This window comes from Homalodisca vitripennis, chromosome 4 (assembly GCF_021130785.1).
Source record: "Homalodisca vitripennis isolate AUS2020 chromosome 4, UT_GWSS_2.1, whole genome shotgun sequence".
In the NCBI taxonomy this organism is placed as follows: Eukaryota; Metazoa; Arthropoda; class Insecta; order Hemiptera; family Cicadellidae; genus Homalodisca; species Homalodisca vitripennis.
In genome coordinates, this window is record NC_060210.1 from 198970295 (window position 1) to 198994758 (window position 24464).

Genomic DNA, 24464 nt, shown 5'->3' on the forward strand with positions numbered 1-24464 from the left:
AATATACAATAATATTCAAGTAATACAATTCAAAACCGTTAACATTAAATAATTGAATGCTAAATAATATTAAAAAGTCTTATATCACAAAGAAATAAATCTATACATATTAAAATAAAGAGAGAAATTAAAATAATATCATTTAATATATGTATATATCTAGTGAAAACAGCATTTATGGTTCGGTTAATTTGCTACCTAATTTCTGTATGTATAATTAAAAATAACATGGGAAAAGAGCCTACATGGGCCTTAATGGCCTATGTGTAGACTTGAGTTGAAATTTTTAGGATTAGAATTTTATTATGTGTAGTGTGTAGATTTTTTAATTTAAAGAAGTGATCTGAAGTAGAATAACTTATGGATATGACTTAAAAATTCTGATAATATAGTAATATTGTAGAGAAAGTAAAAAAAAAACAAATAAAAATATTGAGTGAACAAAACTTAATAAAAATAGGATAATTACTTATGAAAACGGATTTTTCTTCCTTTAATTTGGAGAGGAGAGAAGAGGACAATCCCGTCAGTAAGTTGTCAGTTAGTCTATGTCCGTCTGTGGTCAACAGAGATAAGTGACTCGGCCTGCTCACTGCTGATGAGAATCATAAACTCCTTGATACTTTTCTTAAAAACCTCAAAGAGGGAGAACAGCTTGAAATTTCTAAAACGATTAAAATAATTTAGATATAAAATATGTGCTAGATAAAATCTGTTTGTTGTCGCAAATGATTTGTGTTGGTGAATAGTGTTAATTCCGACTATATTTGCATATCTTGTGTTATAAAAATGTGGAATTAAAGAACGATCGAGCTGAAATGTTTGTAAATATGATTAACCAAATGGTGTAGTCAACTAACAGTTGAGGTGTAGTAACCGTGTACATAGTGTAATAACTGCTGGGTATCGTGAGACAGTCAACACCTTCCAGTTCCTCCACCTCCAACACATCTGGTGACAGACTCTGTTGTATATAGTCAGTTGCAGCTCAATACACTAATTATGAGGTGAGTAAAGAAACTGAATATGAGACTGAGAGAAGGGGTGGTCAATGATGGGGGGGTGCTTCCTCTCTTGGTAAAGTTTAGTCGATAGCCGCAAATCTTAGACAGAAGATTTAGTAAAAACTTAGAAACCCTCCAATTATGAATAACTTCTGTGAGAGGTCAAAATATTTTAATGATTCATACGTTTACATGTAACCACCAGTGCTGGATTTACCTCAGCCTAGGGCTACGGGTACACATATAATATATTTGAATTTCTCGTCTGTGTCGTGACTGTTTTAGATCTTTAACAATGACTGCGTTTCATATGGAATTCAAATATCATTGTCTACTGTGCTGCAACAAAGTGGTTCTCCCACCACTGTCTTTGTGGTATATTTTAATTTGGCCTTAAAATTCTTAACAAGATATACTTGACAGAGAACAGTTTATGTTCTCCTTGATGGCATTCAACCGGAAATTGAGAGAAGTGGGATTTAAGCCTCACCGAGGACGAGATTGTTCTAATCAAATTTCATGTTATTTATTTGGGATTTAGTTCTCAAATCCAATATTATTGAAAGATATCTCTCTTTAAGAATTCGAATGCTTTAAAATTTGTATAAATCAATATACTTATAGATTGCTGAGATTACTAGTTGTGTGTGATGTTTTTGGTAGTTTTTACATGGGATTTGTTGAAGATAACAAACAATTTTTGCTTTTTATACAAATTTCTGTACATTATGGTAGTGAGTGACAGCAGGAAGTAGTAAAGGTCAGGGCCGGACAGATTGTTCTTCAAACTATTTTAATTCCAACATTTTGGAGTTGGTAGATTCCCCATTTCATCTCATGTTACGTCGATGTCTCAGTCATGCGTTAGCTGCCTCCGTATTTTTTACAATCAGTTTCTTTACCACCTCATCTTCACGAAGAGTTGGGGTGTGGCCTTTCGCATTACTTCATCTCTTGACCGTCTGTACAACCAGAGTGGTGGTGGTGGTGGTGGTGGTGGTGGTGGTGGTGGTAGTGGGAGATGCCTGACTGTAACGAGTGCTCCAGCGGTTGGATGGTAGGAACTATAGTTGGAGCTTACGCAGTAGTGGTAGTGGTAGTGGTGTAGAGCTTGGCATGGGACATGTCTTACTCTTGTCTGCTTGATCTGTTCATGCAACCACAGAAGCTAATCGATGTGTGCAACACACTCAAGGTACGTTGATCTCCTCCGTCCCGTTCCCTCTCCACCTCCTACTCTCCGCTTCCGACTCCCCTTCTGTCTTAACTTTTCTGTCCTCTTTGTTTTCTGCTTCCGTTGTAAAACAGTTTTTGAGAAAAATTAAGTACCATCGCTTCAGTTTTATGGTTTCATTTTGGAATTTTTCTGTGTTTGCCTCTTCAACATAACTTTTCTGCTTTTCAATTTTGGTCTTGTGAAATGGATCTGTGTCCATAAAGAATACTTTTTACTGTACAGTACGAATTATTGGTTAATTAGTTATATTACTAGTAAATAATATATTAACCAATTGATGATTTCCTCAAAGCCATTGTTTCGTCATTTTATTGAAAATCTAATCAGTTCTATGATGTTACGATTACGAATATCCCTTGGATATTCTGCTTTGTCTAAGACCACACACAAATATACATGTGGTCAAAGATTTTGGCTTAAAATCGTATACATTTAATGATTTGAATATAAAAAAGAAGGACTTTGAAATAAAACTTTAAACTAAAAATTTCTGAAAGACATCTCATTACTTGAACAAAATATATAATAACAAGAACTAAATACGTATCGATCAGTGTGACTCATGATGGTTTAGGCTTTGAGTTTCTCATGTGTTACTTTATGTTGTGTTAAGCTTAACGACATATCGCTGTACAAAACTGTCATTTATCCATCCTTAACCCTTTAAGTGCTTTGGCATATATCTACGTCTGCGCCCTAGACAAATTTAAGTGCTGACAATGTATATGTACTCCTCATTTTTTCCCGGTAAAAACGAAAATTGTGTCGTTGTGCTTGATGTAGAGTTGGTTCTGACATCTTTATCTATTGGCTTTATGTCAACCAGCCCTTTGTTATTTGGTCAGGGTGGGGGTGAGGAGGAGGAAGAGACCTCCGTGTCATGTGTCACTCGTTCTGTGACTGCGTTATACCAAGTGTGTCATTGACTCGTGATTTTATTCTGAAAAACTGCTGTTTTCATAGTGTTTGCGCTTTTGTGTATTATTCTTTTCATTATAAAAATGTATTTTTAAAGTTGGTTAGTAAATGATGGTATTTGGGACTAAAAAACCCCCATCCAGGGCAGAGGACAGGTAAAAAATAAGCCAGCACTTAAAGGGTTAACACAGTAGTGAGGTTGAATTACATTGTTTATGGAGTACAATCTGATGGTTTTGTGCACTACTTTGTCAGATGTTAATATTGCAGGTCATCAACCACAGCTGTTGCAGTAGAAAGAGATTACACGACCGTCCAATAATTTTATATTTAATACATGAGGCCTTTAACCCCCGTATGTATTTTTTACGTACCTAAATATATGTTGTTCTTGCACAATATTAACGCAGACAAAATAAAACATGAACAATATAACGATGTGTAATACAGTATTACTTTAGTAGCACATTTTCACGCAATCGCTACGAACGTAATATTACCTCAAATAATCTCTGTGAAGGGGTTTAACTTAAAGATGCCATCATTGTGTCTGAACCCTAAGCCTGTAATTTCTTTCTACTGTAATAGTTTTTTTTTTTACAATTAGAAGAACTTCTTCTTTAATCAGACAACAGCTGTTTAACTTATTATAGGATATAAGAGTCTTTTACTAGACTGTAACAGAACAAATTCAGATTCCTTTATTTGTCATTATACATTACAGAATGCAGGACAAGTGTCAACAACAACAACAACAATAAATTAATAAGTTACTTATTAACAGTCCTAGATAAATAGTTAATATAAATAATAACAACCAAATATATGTAATTTATTCAAAATATATTATGATTAGTAAATATTTAATACTTTTGTATTTTTCTTTTTTCAAACTTTCTGATATCTTGTAGAAATATTATAATGTTTGCTTTTGATTAGAAGTGTTTTTTAGTAATATTTACAATGTATAAAAAAACTTTCAGTGTGTAGAAAACTAATTTGTTTTGGCCGTTCTGTTATGTTACCATTTTGTGTTGGGGCATTTTCTCGCTGTCATCAAATTATCTGATATTGATGAACATTTTGCAGAACAACCTCTCTTCATATGGTGATAACAAGGAGGACTTCAGTGATCTGCCGCCCAACCAGAGGAAAAAGAGGCTACAAATGAAGATAGAAGAGATCCTGGCGAAAATACAACAAGAAACTGCGGCCAGGTAGTTTTCCTAGTCTTGAGTTTCGAGTTAAGACTAGATTTCTTATACAAGGAGAAAATATAGATGACTATATATATATAAAACCAGCCCTAATGATCAAATTTGAGAATGTTTTCCCGTATGGTACTTGAAATAAGTTGGCTTCTATGACATTATGATATGGCATTTTTACAGTGGTTTAAGTAAAAGCCGAAGAGTGAATACTAAAATGTGCCTCAATGATCCATTCTTTCCCAGACTACAGTCTGAAAAAACAAGACTTGTATAACAACCTTTATTATAAACAACTATTTTGAAACATTGCAGGAACTTAGTAAAGATTTGCCATTATGATGAAAGTGTATGCATTTTGACAGAATGGGCATCACAGTCCTACGTTTTTAATGTACATTTTCTTCATCCTGGCAGGACAGACTCAATTATGGTACTGGAAATATCTTACACCGAAAGTAGATTTCAAGAGCCAGAAGTAAACATTTTTTATAAAATTAGGCTTTTCAGTCCTATGGTTGTACAAATCTTATCTTCATCGGAACTACAAGACAAACTAAACTATGGCACTTTAAATTTCTTGGACCAGAAGTACATGACAAGTGCTGGAAGTAAATGCTTTTTGATAAAAGTAGGTTTCCGAGACTAATTGTATTTTCTTGATCTGGGTAACAAGGCGAACTCAGATGAGGTGTTGAAAATATAATTGATATGAATAAGAAATGGCTAAATGCACAAAAACCTGATATAAGAGTTATTCCCTTGAACTCAGATCCTCTTAAAACTTTCACTGCCTCCTTCTAATTTTGACAACTTTCTTACACTGCCACCCGTTTTAACGATTTTTTAAATAAATATAATTTTTTAACTAATTATAAGAAAACCATTGGACTTACATTTTTTTAAGTTTTTCTACACAAATGCTTGCACATAAACACTTTCAAACAGAAAGTCTTGTTTTAAAAATTAAAATCAATATATTTTGTAAAAAAATAAAAATTTCACTAAATAATCATAACCATATACTAGTCTATAACATGCATATATTTTTCATTATTATTTGCTGTATTCAGTATTATTAATTACTGTCACTATAGCTATAAATATTTACAATTGAAATCCACTTATGTTTAATTTTTTTAGTGTGGGCCTAACCCACTTGTTCCAGGGCCATCATTTAAATCTTCATCAAAAGCTGAAAATAAACAAAAAATGTGAAATTCTGTAATAAACGAATTATTTATAAAACACAAGAATACTTACTTACTCCCAGGGCCATTTATATCGGAGGTGATATTTAGCCGCACCAACAAAGCTCCTCCATTTTGAACGGTCCTCTGCATCTTCCTCTGAAGCGCCCACCTTCTCCATATCAGCCTTCACCTGGTTCCACCATCTCACTTTCGGTCTCCCACGGGGTCGTCTTCCTTCTGGGTTACCGTACATTACCCTCCTCAGTTTGCATTCCTCTTCTCTTCTCAAAACATGGCCTGCCCAACGGAGTCTTCTGCACTATATTTCTCCTATTACATCCGTACTATTGTAGAGCTCCCTGATTTCTCTATTATGTTTTCTTCTCCATACCCCTTGTTCATATGATGGCCCATAAATTTTACGTAAAATTCTATTCTTGAAAACTAGAAGCTTTTTCTCATCCTTCTTATTTAGCCTCCACGTTTCGGATCCTTACAAAAGCACTGGACATATAATTGTTTTGTATATTCTAGTTTTAGTTTTGTGAGAGAGAGATTTGGTTGAAAGTATCCTATTGCATGCATATACACATCTATTTTGCTGAGTTGATCCTATTTTGTATCTCTGGTTCATCTGTGTTTTTATTTGATATTGTGACCCCAAGGTACTTAAAGTTCTCCACTTGTTCGAAAACATGCCCATCAATTTGTAGGGGTCCTCCTCTTTGATTTTGATTCCTTCTAAAGTGCATATCCGTTGTTGCATTCTTGTTGCATTCTTGTCTAAAACACAAGAATAAAAGTTGTTATTACTATTATGCTGATATTTGTGTTTTGAGTAAATAACAATGTCAACAAGTCCATCGGTAGTAAAATCAGGATCATTCTGTATCATCTTGGAATAAATCATCACTTTTACTGTCACTTGATAATCTGACTAACTCTTATAGCACTTGATTGTCTTCTAAACTGTCACGATTCATTGTATTTACTCACAAAACAATCGTTGTAAACTAAAGTAATAGCAAGCAAAACAATAACATTGTAAACAACGAATTAGCAGAACGACAACAAACGGATGCGACGACAAGTTCGTATACAAACCACTTTTTTTTATATTCCAGGTGACTGCCAACAACATTTTATAGATCATAATCCATAAAGTAAGAAATAAAATCTCTTTTAAAAAATGAACAAATGGTTGCTCAGATATGGTGTTATATATATATATTGTATGTGTGGCCTGACAGAGACGGACTGATGAAGATGAAGGGAGTGTACGAGGCCAACCCGAGTATGGGCGACCCGATGACGATAGAGGGCCAGCTGAATGCTAGCAGTCACAACCTGGAGAAGCTGCGGCTGGAGCTACACAAGTATCAGGGCTTCCTGGAGGAGGTGGAGGGAGGCAGCCCTGCTAACCGCAGACACAACGCAGGCACGCCGCAGCACAACGGCATCCAGAGACAGCACAGGTGACCTATCTGTGGCACTTACAACTATTTATAACTACACATTTCACCTTCCGCTTAGTGCAGTGTCTGAAATAAACCCTTCCCACCATAGCTACGTCGTGTGTATACATTTGCAATTGTTCTATGTATAGGCCAAAAATGTTGTATATTGTTAGAGAAGAAAAACAATTCAAACAATTATTTTTGAATTTTGTATGAGGATCTTCTCAAAAAGAAAAAGGAGTAGAGTCAATACAGTACGAGGTCGATGTAACTGGTAAAACTGCTAAGGTCACAGACAAGATCTGAACCTGCGTTATCTCTAACTCAGATCTAAAGTTTGATGTATTTAGACTCTGGTATAACAATGAGCTCCCATCAACCCATTTTTAGTCCCTTTTTCTTTACAAATTTTGTTCCGAGTTAGCGAAAAAGACAGGAGGCCTCGGAAGCGTGCCCCTCCCAAACTCGGAGCAAATCATAAAAAAAACAATCACATGCCACTAGTGGGAAGAGAGACAAAGAGAGACAAGATTTCGAGTAAATGATATATAATTAATAGGTGGCAAACATTTCCATGCAAATTACAATTACTTGTAACTATAATTCGCTGGATTTTAATCATTCTATTATAATAATTTACATTTTGCTATTAAATATTAATTGTAAGGTAGGCCTAATAATAATTATATAATTTACAAATAATAACAATACATTATTTCCCAAATAACAATAATTAAATTCTAATCAGTTCACGCTACTATAAAGGCAATAATTAAATAATAAAATTGAAATCATGGATGTTGCCACCCAAATTTGCACGCAACACAAAACACGAGGTAACAAAAATTTGCAAAGTCTGTACCGTCTCGCTTACACTAAAAAAAACAAAGTGTGTACACGGAATAAAGAATTTCCGTTCGCCGAACGGATCAGTTAGAAAGCACTAGAGCAAAAATAGAAAACTTAACTGGCAAGGTAAATAAATTAACAAATTTTAGAATGTACGAAGGACAGGAACGAACACTTTGCGAACGAACACGTACACGAGGAACACAAGTTACAAAAATATATATAAATTACTTATAACTAATCTACGATAATATATGTCTGGGTGGGAGAGAAAAACCGCCAACTAAATAAGTTAAGAGAGTGCAAAAGAAACATTTACCTGCCGATATGTCGGAGGATATTAGCCTGCCATGTGAACGGGACGAGAAGCGAAACAGACAGCAACGGTTGCTTCTCCGATCGTGTACTCCGAACAGTCTGGACCGCTCCGAACAGTAGCGGGTTGCGGTGCCGTTAGTTGAACAGCTGGTCGGTAAACTAGGTTCAAAGGTCAAACCTCCAGCTGTCCTCAACCAATCAGTCCAACCAGTCCGACTGACAAGAGTGGCGAGTGGGAAAACTAATAGACAAAAAAAAATTAAAATTGCCCCAAAACTGAGCCCCGGCTAAACCTCCCCCACTAAAAAAGGGTGCCTCACCCAAACAAAACCTCTCCCCCACTGAAAGATGAACCAACAAGCTCTGGTCAGGGGATCGGGAAGTCGAGAACCCTAACAGGAAAACGGGAAGTCCTGAGCAGGAGCGCAGACAAATACACGGGTCCTCCTGAAGATTGTTTTTGATGAGGCGCCTTCTTGGAGAAAGAAGAAACAGAAAGAGAGTTAAAACGAACACCACAGGGAAAACCAGGGGTGAATCAGTCCCGGAAACCCCCGCTAGCCGCACAGTATCCAGAGCATGACCAGAGGTAACATCCACGGAGGCCTTCAGTTGAGGGAAAACGGTGGGCCTACCGGCCACAACCCTCCCCGGATACGGGATCAAACAAACTCAGCCAGTAAACTCGGGGAGAGAAAACGAAGATCCGGTGAGGACTGTCCAACCGATAGCAAAAGTTTGGCTGGCCGTTTATCCACGGTCCCGAAAAAACTGACCGGATGGGCCTTCACAAAAGACAAGATCCCCCCACCTGGAAGGGTTAGCAATACGTCCCTTATGAATTTCTCCTCACCCTTTCCCTAGGACTGTAGGAGTAACCCTGACTTGTTGCTTCCAAGTGGTCACTCACATGGGAGTACCAGGCACTGGTAGAAAGACTATCCAGACTCCAGAGATGTAGACAAGGGATCGAAGGAGGACGACTAACATGGACCTGGAAAGGGTGGAATCATACCTTTCGTGAAGAGCAGAATTGAAGGCTAATGAAGCAGCTAGGTTTTATCCCAAGGTAGTTTGTTTCTCAGGTGATAAGCGATGTGGGCGGGCTCTGAGATTGCGTTGACCGCTCAGAATGAGAAGGCTGGGCCCACAGGTGTAGTAGGTTATATATATAAGGGGTTATATAGTATCCCTGGGGTATGGTATTTTGGGTGTAGGGCATGGAGTAGATGGTCGTATAGGGTTAGGTGTAGTGCGTTAGGGGTGGTGGTAGTAGTTTAGTATTGGTATTTTATATTAGTTAGTAAGTGTTGGTGTATTTAGGATGTCTATATCAGTATCAGGGTTTGATGGGGTATATATTTTTTTTGGGTTATAGGGTTTTAGTTTATTTAGTGTTTATGTAGTGTATAGGTTTGTAGTGATATTTGTGTGACCTTAGTTTTTTATTGTGTCCATATTTATCTTAGTGCGGGGTAGGGTTTTGTATGTGTGAGTATGAGGCGGTTTTTTTTATCTCGCTGGTGTATGGAATTGTGGTGTTATTAGGTTGCAGTAGTTAGGGTTAGGGACCTGGGTATTTGAGTTTTGTTATTAGTAAGTTTAGTTATGGTGTATAGTACTTTATCTAAGGGTTGTTAGTTACTGGTAGTTTTAATAGGATCAGGGTATAGTGATCGTTAGAGGTAGCGTAGGGGTAGTGTGGTTTATGGGGTGTATATATATTGTTTATTGTTTGATTTGGTGGGTTTTTTGGGTAGGTATATTTTTACGTATTTTTTAGTATTTTAGGGTCTAGGTTATGTGTTATTGTTAGTTTAGGTTATAGTTTAGTTAGGTTTCAGGTTTTGTATTAGAGTATTGTTGTAGTAGGTACTTTTTTATAGTATAGGTTGGGGTGTAGGTAGTAGGCGGGGTTAGTTTCTAGTTTTCGTTTTTTATTTAGGTCATTTGATTTTAGATTTATAGGTTAGTAGTTAAGTTATGCTTAATGAGTAGGGTGTAGTGTGTGGTAGGGTAGGTTGTAGGTTTATAAGTGCGTTAGTTTGGTTTAGTTTAGGAGGTTAGTTGTATTCGTCTAGTAGTAAGTGGGGGTATGGTATGTGGGTTATTAGTAGTGGGGTAGACCGGTATTTTTAGTTTTTATATTCAGTGAGTAGTTTATTTTGTAATGGTATTTAGGGACCGTGGCGTTAGGGAGGTGCGTAGTTTAGGATTTTTCAGTGGTGTAGTAGTTTCTATGTGAGGTAGTAGTAAGGAGATATCGTAACTCGCTTGATTCCATGCCCAAAAACAGAAGCGATGAAACTCCCTCGTCAACGTATTGTGTGCCGTTGTCTGAGACGAAATGGTGGCGGGCACTCTCCAAACTTCTGTTGGAGGCGGGACTTGAGTGCCTAGCGGTGAGCGACGCCGTTGGCACTCCTAAAGGGAATCAACAGCAAAACTTAGAGAAGCATCTCACACACAGCGACAAGCAGGGAGGTGTTCTCCCTGACTTGCTACGGGAAAGGGTCCCACATAGTCAATGAACACTTTCTCATAGAGGCCGCCTCCGCCACCCGGAGGAAGAAGTCCTAATTCTGGTTTTTTTGTGCTGGTTTACTGACGAGCAAAGATGAAAAGCTCGTACTCTACCCAGGGCAATGTCTCTGTCCATACTCTTCCCGATGAACTTATCTTGATTTTAGCGATGGTCTTGTGAATACTAATATTGACGCCCACGGAGAGAAACATGAAATGTAGGAAAAGACATCGGTTTGATGGCACTCGGCCAGAACAAATCTTCTGTGGGGGACCACCTCAGAGTCGGGCACGGACAGCGAGGTACACACTTGGACAGAAGGTAAGGAGAGTGGTTCTCCTCTGGAGCTCACCAATGATGTTTGGGACAACGCGGGGTCTTGAGTTGGTGAGAGGCCAAAACTCTCAAGGCAGCAGGGAAAATCAACATCACAGTCCACACAACGGTTGCTTGAGAATCAACAGGGATCGCTGGGTAGATGATATCATTCTAGAAGTGCATCGGCGACGACGTTTTGGTACCGCGAATGTGCTGCCACTCCCTGAATTTAAAGGGCCGCAAATTGTGACAAACAGCGACCAATCTTCCCGAGTTGTAGAGGATGGGGCCATAATAGCCAGGAAAAGAGCCTGATTGTCGTTTTCGCGAAATTCGGAATGCTCTAGAACTCCGAAACTTATCCATGCCGAAAAACGACCGCCAGGACAATCCAGCTCATAAATAGAAGGATTTCTTTTACCTGAAGGGTATCAAAGTCCTAGATGCAAAAGCGATAGAGTTGCCGGTGCGCCGTCGAATTATTGAGAAAGCACAGTCCTTACAGCACAGGGATGAGGTGTCTCAGGTCTGCAAGATGAAGGGCACTCTAAAGTCGGTTTGCGCAGCCACAGGAGGTGGGGTTAAGGGCCTTCCCTAAGCAGTTGAAAAGCACGTTCTTGATCTTACCCCAACCGAACATTTGCGTCGTTCCTTCTTAAGGCGTTCAGAAGGGGCGGCCACTCGGCACAAAGTCAGGAATAAACCTAACCCGGGTTAGAAATTAACCATGCGGGATGAATCTGGGCTAACACACTTGGCATTCCTTCGGAGGAGGGGGAAAATCCCGAATGCCTTGGTCCTGGCAAGGAATTCTTTAGTACACCCTGACGGACACGAGGTGACCGAGAAACGATATTTCAGGACTTGGCGTAAGACACCTTCTCCGGATTGAAGGGTAAGCCAGGCCTACCAACCTAAACCAAGACCTCCTCAAGATGTTTAACGTGTCCGTGAAAGACTCACTGTAGACCAGAAGGTCATGAAGATAAATAAAGACATACACTGAACTTAACATCGTGGAGATGGAGTCAAGCAACCTAGTTAACGTTTGGGCCCCCACAGCTAGCCCCATAGGCACAGATCGGTACTGATACAAATTCCACGGAACACAGAAGGCCGTGAGAGGACGTGATTCCTTCTTCAACGGAATCTGATGATATGCTTGGTTCAAATCAAATATAGTGAAAAATTTGGCCTTACCGAACCAATCAAAAGCAGAATGGAGATCGGGGAGAGGCACTGAGTCTATTTCAATTTTGGCATTAAGTTTTCTTAGGTCAACCACCATACGATGTTTTCCATTAGGCTTTGGAACCAAGAACGCTGGACTGGCATACGATGAGTTAGAGGGCTCAATAACTCCTTGATCCAAGAGATCCTTGATGATACCACGCATAACCTCCATCTTTGGAGGAGCCAACTTGTATGGGTGGGAGCGTACTGGCTGAGTGTCAGTCAGACGAATTTCATATTCAATAAGATGGGTAGAACCGAGCTTGGGTGTGAGGACCTCCGGAAATCTTGAGCAAAGCTCACGGAGAACCCCAGCTTGCTCCTCATCCAAGTGACCGAACGGGTCCTCAGGGGCAGAACCCTCCTCACACTCCACCTCACCAACCTGCGGTGTCGATTTGAAATTATCGGAAAAGGGGACTGACACTCGCCGATTGAATTTGAAATAAGACTGACCCGCCTGAAGATCCAGCACCAAACCAGTCTTTTGAATAAAATCCGCCCCCAAAATACAATCCATACTCAGGTCCTGGGCCACAAGGAAGCTCCACACCCATGAAAAATATTCAACCTTAAACTTGATTGAAGCCTTCTTCGAAATTGGAAGAGGGGAATTAGAAGCAGTCCAGCAAGTTAAAGAAGACTCCTCGGTGTGCTTCACCAAACCTAACCTTGAAATGGCTTCAAAAAGACGGGAAGAGATGAGACTACAGGCTGACCCGGAATCAACTAGGGCCTTATGCACTGAGTCTCCCACTAAGATATTGATATAAGGGCACACCGAAGATGCTGTCCTAAGCCGTAGGTTTCCCTTTTCTGCTAGGCTCATAGTGTCCAAACTATTAATCAAATTTTTCGCACAGGTACTATTTTTTTTGAAATTTTTTCTTAGACCTCGGGGGAACTTCAGAGAAAACCCCCCTTTGATCTAGTTTTTTTTTGGACCAGTGCGATATCTCCTAGGACACTCCCGACGAGTATGACCTCGTTCACCACAGGCATAGCAGATGGGTGGATGAAGCCCACCAGAGTGATGTGGCCCATCCACGGGATTCTGTACGGCCGGACAGCCCTGGAGGGCTGGATGGAAAGATGATTGTTCCTCTCCGCCCTCTGCCGGTCAGCAAACTGCACGCTGCGCGAAGCAATGCACAGACGGTCCAGTTCAAAAAGGTGGAAGGGCGACCAGCAAAAACTAGACGGGACCTCTCTTCAGGATTGAGACCCTCAAGAATGGTGGTGACCACAGTACTATTCGGGGATATTGAGCCTTAACACCCTATCAGTGTCCCTCACCTCGGCCACAAACTTAGCCCAAACACTCTCTCCGTTGCCCCTGAGGCCTAAAGAATTTCTCCACACGGAGACGTTCCCTCAACTGACCAGGAACAAAGAAATCCAATGCCTCCCTATGAAAATCATCCAGGGTACCACCCCTCTGGAGAACTCGAACCAGACAGTCACCCAAAGGTGGCCTACAAAACGGAGAGATGACATGCAGGAAAGCTCGCTCCCTGAAGACCAGGCAAGTCATGCAGTCGCAGGATCTCAGAAAGAAACCGCAGCAAGGCTTCAGTATCTAGACCATCCACCGTTGGTAGTCGCTGCAGCAACGGGGTAAGTGGGTTCGGAAGCTTGTGATACTGAACAAAGGATCCCCGTCATCACAGCTCCCAGTCCTCCAGATCCAGCAGGCAGGGTCCCGTCCACACCAGACACCCCCGACGCCACGCCCACATCAAAGTCTGCAACAACTGACCTAGGGATCCGGCATTCACCCTTAACAGCCGCAGCAGAGTCAACCGCAGACAAGGTTTTTTTCAGGAGCCTTTGCTCCCTCGTCCCTCTCGAGTACAGTCAGCAGGCTGTCCACCAAGGTGATGCGTTCCTCCAACCACTCCTTATCACCAGAACTGGTAAGCTTGGATCTAAGTAGCGACAGCCTCATATGTAGATGGGTAAGCCGGGACAAATACCTAGCCCTCTCTCGGCCAGTAGGCGGCGACTCCAACCAGTCCTCCTGACTATTTTCAAAAGTCTCCAACTTAGCCTCCAAAATAGGCCTCTGCTTCTGGAACGTCAAATCTCTAGGCCAGGTCGTGTCCAGTTCCATATTATCACGCAGTTGCTTCCGCATGGACTCGCAGTCGGGAACCCGGATTAAGCCCACGAGCCAACAACTCAAAATGGAATCCTCCTTCAGCAAGTATTCAGGCACCAGAGAGACAGGCATGATAACAAAGAGTAACAAAAAACTAACAAACAACACACTGACTCGAAGTCAACGACTAACAAAGCAATAACTAAGGCGACAAGTGAAAGCAGTGAAACAACACTCTCAGCAGGGTCCCCAGAATTCCTGCCGTCCACGAAACACGGCAGCGAAAACCAAAAATACCACAGCAAAACACTACGCCGTACCAGAACAAAACCAGAAAGAAAAACAACGAAGACAAGATATAACAAAAACCACAAGTAACAATAATCAGAAAATAAATAAGTTCACACACTTCCTGTCGATCGGCGAAAAAATAGCACAGCGAGACGGCACAGGCGCAGGAAGTCACAAACTAACAATTTCGATTCATCCCTCTCACCACCAGTGGCAAAACAAAACCCCGGGCCCGCAGAGGGTAAAAACACGAAACCACGCTCTGCTACCATTTTGTTCCGAGTTAGCGAAAAAGACAGGAGGCCTCGGAAGCGTGCCCTCCCAAACTCGGAGCAAATCATAAAAAAAACAATCACATGCCACTAGTGGGAAGAGAGACAAAGAGAGACAAGATTTCGAGTAAATGATATATAATTAATAGGTGGCAAACATTTCCATGCAAATTACAATTACTTGTAACTATAATTCGCTGGATTTTAATCATTCTATTATAATAATTTACATTTTGCTATTAAATATTAATTGTAAGGTAGGCCTAATAATAATTATATAATTTACAAATAATAACAATACATTATTTCCCAAATAACAATAATTAAATTCTAATCAGTTCACGCTACTATAAAGGCAATAATTAAATAATAAAATTGAAATCATGGATGTTGCCACCCAAATTTGCACGCAACACAAAACACGAGGTAACAAAAATTTGCAAAGTCTGTACCGTCTCGCTTACACTAAAAAAAACAAAGTGTGTACACGGAATAAAGAATTTCCGTTCGCCGAACGGATCAGTTAGAAAGCACTAGAGCAAAAATAGAAAACTTAACTGGCAAGGTAAATAAATTAACAAATTTTAGAATGTACGAAGGACAGGAACGAACACTTTGCGAACGAACACGTACACGAGGAACACAAGTTACAAAAATATATATAAATTACTTATAACTAATCTACGATAATATATGTCTGGGTGGGAGAGAAAAACCGCCAACTAAATAAGTTAAGAGAGTGCAAAAGAACATTTACCTGCCGAAAGTCGGAGAATTAGCCAGCCATGTGGAACGGGACGAGCAGCGAACAGACAGCAAACGCAGTAGCTTCTCCGAACGTGTCTCCGAACAGTCTGACCGCTCCGAACAGTAGCCGGTGCCGGTGCCGGTGAACAGCTGGTCGGTAAACTAGTCAAGGTCAACCAGCTGACCTCAACCAATCAGTCCAACCAGTCCGACTGACAAGAGTGGCCGAGGTGGGAAAACAATAGACAAAAAAAATAAATTGCCCAAACTGAGCCCCGGCTCAATTTCCCTAAAATTTACAAATTTTCCATGTTGTGGCCCTAAGAACTCAACGTCCTGAAACGACCTTAAATACTAGTGCAGAGACAAATGTATTATTATAGCCTTGCATTGCACTTTGGAGAGATGAGACATCTTAATTGCACGCGAACAACCTCAAGACACAACTTCACGTACCATCACACACACTGGGTCGGGCCTACATCAACGTTAGTGCAACTGTTGCACCGTGTGCTTGGGTAGTATTGGGATGTATAGGTGCCGGGCCGCAGCATGGCACTGCTCCATTCTCGCCGGAATGTGAAATTCTCACCAGTTAGTTTTTACCGTCTGTTTTGTCAGTATGTTTATCTTAAATAGTTTAATTGAGTAATAACAAGATAGATGCAGAGCTCAAATTGGGTTTGTAATTATGCATCAATTAGAAGAACAATTCAAAGAAGTATTGTTAATTTCAAAATGTTGGCCCAAATATTTTAAGTCCATCCTCCATGTGGAACAGCAAACATTTTTATGTAAATGAATCATAATTTATTAAAATATTATTTAAAAAAAAATGATCAATAGTAGATATTTTATATTGAAGTGAAAACTTCTTTAGGCGCGTTGAGCGTTTTGGTAGAGGGTAAAATCCTCGGTTCGCGTCACCGACATGCTAATGATACTAACCTGCATGAAAAAGTCAGTCTCGCTGTGTTTTTTAACCGTAGACTTGGCCGCGGACTACTAACCTGCATGAAAAAGTCAGTCTCACTGTGTTAAAACTGTCCCGGCGGAGTATGAAAACAGACTGCGAAAATCAGTGACCTTTACGGCTTCCTCTCGCGATTTAAAAGTGAAGCCAATGTCGTACAATTCTGTAAGATGCGTCAAATTAAAGCTCTTAATATTGGCAATCTATTGGTTACATTTTTAAATATTAAAAAAATTTCGAAATAATTTTGATTATTGTTTACATTTTACATAGCGTTTACAATGACAAGAAAAAAGTAGTAAGCAAGGATGTTTTTTATTTTTTGGTCAGACAAAATTTGTCAGCGAGAAAGTTGTGTGAAAATAGATGAATATTTTTTTTGTAATTTATATTTTTTTTATTGGAAGTTTAGTTTAGCCTGTAGTAGCATATGAAGTGATGAGTGAACGTTTCTGCCGGAACTGTAGTTGGCGCATTGGCTCACTGATACCGTATTAACTCAATAAATTAGTTTATTGTGCAATAAAAATACCTTTACGAAAGAACCAAGTTAATTTAACTAATTTATTAGTTTTAAAAATATTGTGGGTTTAATTGTTATTGCAATTATATACTTTATCCGTAGCAATAACTGTATTATTTACAACGGTGTTCAACTCACTGTTGTTCATTCTATGTTTAACTAACTATTAATATTGAGCAATTACAACATATTTTTATACAGATAAATGAATAATGAAAACAACGAATATATTTTTAAACATTTTTAATATTTGTACGAATATTTGTATTTAAAATTTAGCATTATTCATTTTAATTGTGTTTTTAATATTTAACCTCTTCATCATGAAATGAGTATTATTACGGTATAAGATTTATCTTACTAGCGTGGTAAAATAGATTTCTAGTTATTTGATAATATTTTTTCGTGGATTTTAAAATTGGAAAATTAAAAACGCGTCACATTTACAATTACAGATGTACTGCTACTATAACGTATTGTTAATTACTCTCAACTTAATAGTTCCGTTTTCACTTCTATCGGCAGTCCCACGACTGCTACTGTTTTTTTACTGATATTAGGTAACTGTCTAATATCGTATTCCTTTCAGTCCTGATGTCACTTTCAGGAAGAGAAAAGGTTTTAGGGAACAAGGTTCGGTGAGAAGGATGCATTTCCTATATAGTGATGCCACTCTTAGGCAAAAACAACTTCACAAACAATTAGTTTCTGAGGACTTTTTTCTCTTAGAGCTGCCTAGTGGGAATGGAGAGGGGAGATTCACCGGTCACTGTGACCATAGTCTGGCTAGATAGTGATGCTTCTCTGATGGCAGGGTTCTGTTTCAGGAACAGTGGAGGCAGTGGGGGAGAGGAGGAGTCTCTGAGTCGGTCAGCATCTGACTCGTCAGTCTCTGCCAACCACAACCACAAGCAGAGCGCCCCCGGCACCCCCCTCCCCGCACACGGGTCAGTACATTACCTCCACCCACAGTCACAATATCTTTCTGTAGGGTTCATACAGTCAGTCTGAGTTAAAAGTATGGATACACTCCTTTTAGTTTTTTTATTGATAAAGATGGAGAGATGGAACTTGGGACACCTTGCTAGGAATTAGAAAGGAACTTTTTAGTCACTGTTACAAATTTGCTCAACTTTTTTTCTCTTAGAGCGGCCTAAACTATACAAAACATAGAGTATGTGACACACACTCGTTACCATACACTGCAAGTAAGAGAGGTTTTGCCCATTTTGGGGGACGGCTCAAAATTGTTAAATATAAAGACTTAAAGTTGACAGCTTATGGGAATTATCCCTCCATCTGTTAGACAACTAGTGACTAGTCGCCAAAAATGTTTCACCAGTGTTAGATGACTAGTCACTAATCAATTTTGCAGTTATATTTTTAATCAAATTTTTGGTATTGAAAATAAGATTTAAGTAGGACAAATATTATATTACATTAATCAGGATCTTTCACGGGATATATAGTTATTGATTAAATTTTAAATTTTTTACTGAATACTCAACAGCGGTTGCAGGAATGGTTTAAATAAGAATTGTAAATGTAAACAAATTGAAAATGGTGGATACATTAGTAAAACATATGGTTGTGCTGTCATAAAACAATATTTACACAGAACAGTGTCTTAACCTTTTGGGGTCCATAGGCGAACTAAATCTGACATCTGTTGCATTGTGAATATCTAACAAAAAAATTCATACGGACTCGTATTTGTTTGAATTAATGTTTCTGTAGATCTTGTGGAAGGGTTTTAAATAACGTCACAATCACAAGTTATCCTCCTCTACGGTTTCACATTCGGCATTATTACAATGCGTAGTTGAAAACCTGCGTAGTGTGTAACTAACCCGACTTTGTTTCATGTATATATAGATGAGAGCAACATTACTTACACAAAAATTGAACCAGAATTGTGAACATTTAAAACAGTCAACGTCAGGCTGAATAACCATCTTTTAGTGCTGAACTTTCACTAGTCACGGCTTTTTGTACTTACTAGTTAGTGATAAATTCTGTATTATAATCAGTGTAGTTGGGTAGAGGTAAGGTAAGGTAAGGGTAGTGTACTGTTACTACACCGGTGGGTGTGTATGCTAGTACAGCAGTAAGGCAAGGGTAGTGTAACTTGTTACTACACCGGTGGTGTGTGCTAGACTAGCAGTAAGGTAAGGGTAGTGTACTGTTACTACTACACTGGTGGTGTGTGCTAGACAGCAGTAAAGGCAAGGGTAGTGTACTGTTTACTACACTGGTGGGTGTGTGCTAGACAGCAGTAAGGCAAAGGGTAGTGTACTGTTACATACACCTGGTGGTGTGTGCTAGACAGCAGTAAGGCAAGGGTAGTGTATCTGTTACGTAACTACACTGGTGGTGTGTGCTAGAGACAGCAAGTAAGGTAAGGGTAGTGTACTGTTACTACACCGGTCGGTGGGGATGTTTGTGCTAGACAGCAGTAAGGTAAGGGTAGTGTACTGTTTACTACACGGTGGTGTGTGCTAGCACAGCAGTAAGGTAAGGGTAGTGTACTGTTACTACACTGGTGGTGTGTGCTAGACAGCAGTAAGGTAAGGGTAGTGTAATGTTACTACTCTGGTGGTGTGTGCTAGACAGCAGTAAGGCAAAGGGTAGTGTACTGTTACTACACTGGTGGTGGTGTGTTGCTAGACAGCAGTAAGGCAAGGGATAGTGTTTAGTGTACTGTTACTACACTGGCGTGGTGAGTGCTGGGACAGCAGTAAGGCAAGGGTAGTGTACTGTTAACTACACCGGTGGTGTGTGCTAGACAGCAGTAAGGTAAGGGTAGTGTGTACTGTTACTACACCGGTGGTGTGTGCTAGACAGCAGTAAGGTAAGGGTAGTGTACTGTTACTACACCGGTGGTGTGTGCTAGAACAGCAGTAAGTGCAAGGGTAGTGTAACCGTTACTACAACCGGTGGTGTGTGCTAGACAGCAGTAAGGCAAGGGTCGGGGTACCGTTACTAAACCGGTGGTGTGTGCTAGACAGCAGTAAGGCAAGGGTGTAGTGTACCGTTACTTAAACTGGTGGTGGGTGGGGTTGTGCTAGACAGCAGTAAGGCAAGGGTATGTGTACTGTTACTACACTGGGTGGTGTGTGCTAGACAGCAGTAAGGCAAGGGTAGTGTACCGTTACTACACTGGTGGTGGTGTGCTAGACAGCAGTAATGGTAAGGGTAGAGTACTGTTTTACTACACATGGTGGTGTGGTGCTAGACAGCAGTAAGGCAAGGGTAGTGTACTGTTACTACACAGGTGGTGTGTGCTAGGAACAGCAGTAAGGCAAGGGTAGTGTACTGTTACTACACTGGTGGTGTGTGCTAGACAGCAGTAAGGCGAAGGGTAAGTGTACTGTTACTACACTGTTGGTGTGTGCTAGACAGCAGTAAGGCTAAGGGTAGTGTACTGTTACTACACTGGTGGTCGTGTGCTAGACAGCAGTAAGGTAAGGGTAGTGTACTGTTACTACACTGGTGGTGTGTGTCTTAGACAGCAAGTAAGGCAAGGGTAGTGTACTGTTACTACACTGGTGGTGTGTGCTAGACAGCAGTAAGGCAAGGTCTAGTGTACTGTTCCTACACTGGTGGTGTGTTGCTAGACAGCAGTAAGGCAAGGGTAGTGTATTGCTGTTACTACACTGGTGGTGTGTGCTAGACAGCAGTAAGGCAAGGGTAGTGTACTGTTACTACACTGGTGGGTGTGTGCTAGACAGCAGTAAGGTAAGGGTAGTGTACTGTTTACTACACTGGTGGTGTGTGCTAGACAGCCAGTAAGGCAAGGGTAGTGTACTGTTTACTACACGGTGGTGTGTTATGGCTAGAACAGCAGTAATGCAAGGGTAGTGTACTGTTACTACACCGGTGGTGTGTGCTAGACAGCAGTAAGGTAAGGGTAGTGTACTGTTACTTACACCGGTGGTGTGTGCTAGACAGCAGTAAGGCAAGGGTAATGTTACCGTTACTACACCGGTGGTGTGTGCTAGACAGCAGTAAGGCAAGCGGTAGCTAGTGTACCGTTACTAAACCGGTGGTGATGTTGCTAGACAGCAGTAAGGCAAGGGTAGTGTACCGTTACTAAACCCGGTGGTGTGTGCTAGACAGCAGTAAGGCAAGGTAGTGTACCGTTACTACACTGGTGGTGTGTGCTAGACAGCAGTAAGGCAAGGGTAGTGTACTGTTACTACACTGGTGGTGTGTGCAAGACAGCAGTAAGGCAAGGGTAGTGTACTGTTACATACACTGGTGGTGTGTGCTAGACTGCAGTAAGGCAACGAAAAAAAGGGTATAGTGTACTGTTAGTTACTACACTGGTGGTTTTGGAATGTGCTAGACAGCAGTGAAGGTAAGGGGGTAGTGTACTGTTACTTACACTGGTGTGTGTGCTAGACAGCAGTAAGGCCTCAAGGGTATGTAGTGTACTGTTACTACACTGGTGGTGTATGTGCTAGACAGCAGTAAGGTAAGGGTGAGGTGTACTGTTACTACACTGGTGGTGTGTGCCTAGACAGCAGTAAGGCAAGGGTAGTGTACTGTTACTACACCTGGTGGTGTGTGCTAGACAGCAGTAAGGCAAGGGTAGTGTGTACCGTTACTACACCGGTGGTGTGTGCTAGACAGCAGTAAGGCAAGGGGTAGGTAGTGTACTGTTACTACACTGGTGGTGTGTGCTAGACAGCAGTAAGGCAAGGGTAGTGTACTGTTGCTACACAACGGGTGGTGTGTGCTAGACAGCAAGTAAGGCAAGGGTATTGTACTGTTACTACACTGGTGGTGTGTGCTAGACAGCATGTAAGGCAAGGGTAGTGTACTGTTGCTACACTGGTGGTGTGTGCTAGACAGCAGTAAGGGCAAGGGGTAGTGTTCTGTTGCTACACTGGTGGTAAATATGTGTGCTAGACAGCAGTAAGGCAAGGGTAGTGTACTGTTACTACACTGGTGGTGTGTGCTTTAGACAGCAGTCTTGGCTAAGAGGTGTAGTGTACTGTTACTACACTGGTGGATGTGTGCTAGACAGCAGTAAGGCAAGGGTTAGTGTACTGTTACTATACACTGGTGGGTGTGTGCTAGACAGCAGTAAGGCAAGGGTAGTGTACTGTTATCTACACTGGTGGTGTGTGCTAGACAAGCAGTAAGGTAAGGGTTAGTGTACCTGTTACTACACTGGTGGTGTATGCTAGACAGCTAGTAAGGACAAGGGTAGTGTACTGTTACTACACATGGTGGTGTGTGCTAGGGGACAGCAGTAAGGCAAGGGTAGTGTTACTGTTTACTCTACAACTGGTGGTGTGTGCTAGACAGCAGGAAGCAGAGGGTAGTGTACTGTTACTACACTGGTGGTGTGTGCTAGAACAGCAGTAAGGCAAGGGTAGTGTACTGTTACTACACTGGTGGTGTGTGCTAGACTAGCAGTAAGGCAAGGGCAGTGTACTGTTACTACCACTTGGTGGTGTGTGCTAGACAGCAGTAAGGCAAGGGCAGTGTACTGTTTACTACACTGGTGGTTTTTGTGTGCTAGGACAGCAGTAAGGCAAGGGCAAGTGTTAACAGTTACTACACTGGTGGTGTGTGCTAGACAGCAGTAAGCGAAGGGCAGTGTACTGATTACTACACTGGTGTAGTGGTGTGCTAGACAGCAGTAAGGCAAGAAAGGGGCAGTGTATGTTACTGACACACTTGGTGGTGATGTGCAAATGACAGCAGTTAAGCAAGGGTAGTGTACTGTTACTACACTGGTGGTGTGGTGCTAGACAGCAGTAAGGCAAGGGTAGGGTAGTGTACTGTTATTACACTGGTGGTGTGTGCTAGACAGCAGTAAGGCAAGGAAGGGTAGTGTACTGTTACTACACTGGTGGTGTGTGCTAGACAGCAGTAAGGCAAGGGTAGTGTACTGTTACTACACTGGTTGGTGTGTGCTCTAGACAGCAGTAAGGCAAGGGTAGTGTACTGTTACTAACACTGGTGGTGTTGTGCTAGACAGCAGTAAGGTCAAGGGTAGTGTACTGTTACTACACTGGTGGTGTGTGCTAGACAGCAGTAAGGAATAAGAGTGTGTAGTGTACTGTTACTACACACGGTGGTGTGTGCTAGACAGCAGTAAGGGCCAAGGGTAGTGTACTGTACTACACCGGAAGTGGTGTGTGCTACACAGCAGTAAGGCAAGGGTAAGTGTACTGTTTAATACACCGGTGGTGTGTGTGCTCAGAACAGCAGTAAGGCAAGGTGTCAGTGTACTGTTAATTACCTACACCTGGTTAATGTGTGCTAGACAGCAGTAAGGCAAGGGTAGTGTACTGTTACTACACGGTGGTGTGTGCTAGACAGCAGTAAGGTAAGGTTCAGTGTACTGATACTACTCTGGTGGTGTGTGCATATGACAGCAGTTAGGCAAGGGTAGTGTTATGTTACTACCACCGGTGGTGTGTGGCTAGACAGCAGTAAGGCAAGGGTAGTGTACTGGTACTACACTGGTGGTGTGTTGCTAGGACAGCAGTAATGCAAGGGTAGTGTACTTGTTTACAGACACCTGGTGGTTGTGTGCTAGACAGCAGTAAGGTAAGGAGTAGTGTACTGTTACTACACCGGTGGTGTGTGTGCATAGACAGCAGTAAGGTAAGGTTAGTGATACTGTTACTTACACCGGTGGTGTGTGCTAGACAGCAGTAAGGCAAGGGTAGTGTACTGTTACATACAACCGGCGGTGTGTGGCTAGACAGCAGTAAGGCAAAGTAGTGTACTGTTACTACACACCGGTGGTGTGTGCTAGACAGCAGTAAGGCAAGGGTAGTGTACTGTTACTACACTGGTGCACACGTGTGTGCTAGACAGCAGTAAGGTAAGGGTAGTGTACTGTTACTACACTGGATGTGTGTGCTAGACAGCAGTAAGGTTAAGGGTAGTGATACTGTTAACTACACCGGTGGTGTGTGCTATACAGCAGTAAGGCCAAGGGTAGTGTACTGTTACTACACCGGTGGTGTGTGCTAAGGACAGCAGTAAGGTAAGGGTAGTGTACTGTTACTACACTGGTGGTGGTGTGCTAGACAGCAGTAAGGCCAAGGGAAGTGTACTGTTACTACTATTGTTGGTGTGTGCTAGACAGCAGTAAGGCAGAGGGTAGTGTACTGTTACTACACCGGTGGTGTGTGCTCGGACAGCAGTAAGGTAAGGGTATGTGTACTGTTACTTACACGGTGGTGTGTGCTAGACAGCAGTAAGGTAAGGGTAGGTACTGTTACTACACTGGTGGTGTGTGCTAGACAGCAGTAAGGCAAGGGTAAGTG

At 41.2% G+C, this 24464-nt stretch overlaps 1 protein-coding gene across 4 annotated transcripts in view; it reads left to right on the forward strand.

The window, feature by feature from the left end:
• The window catches only part of LOC124360877 (formin-binding protein 1-like), a 215737-nt gene that overhangs the window by 179123 nt on the left and 12150 nt on the right, over positions 1-24464 (forward strand). For 3 of the 4 annotated variants that reach the window (XM_046814848.1, XM_046814849.1, XM_046814852.1), the window contains 3 exons: positions 4249-4376; positions 6811-7035; positions 17994-18113. In XM_046814848.1, the coding sequence (XP_046670804.1) occupies positions 4249-4376; positions 6811-7035; positions 17994-18113 (473 nt within the window). The remainder of the gene's footprint in view (positions 1-4248; positions 4377-6810; positions 7036-17993; positions 18114-24464) is intronic. The other variant, XM_046814850.1, reaches the window with a different exon arrangement.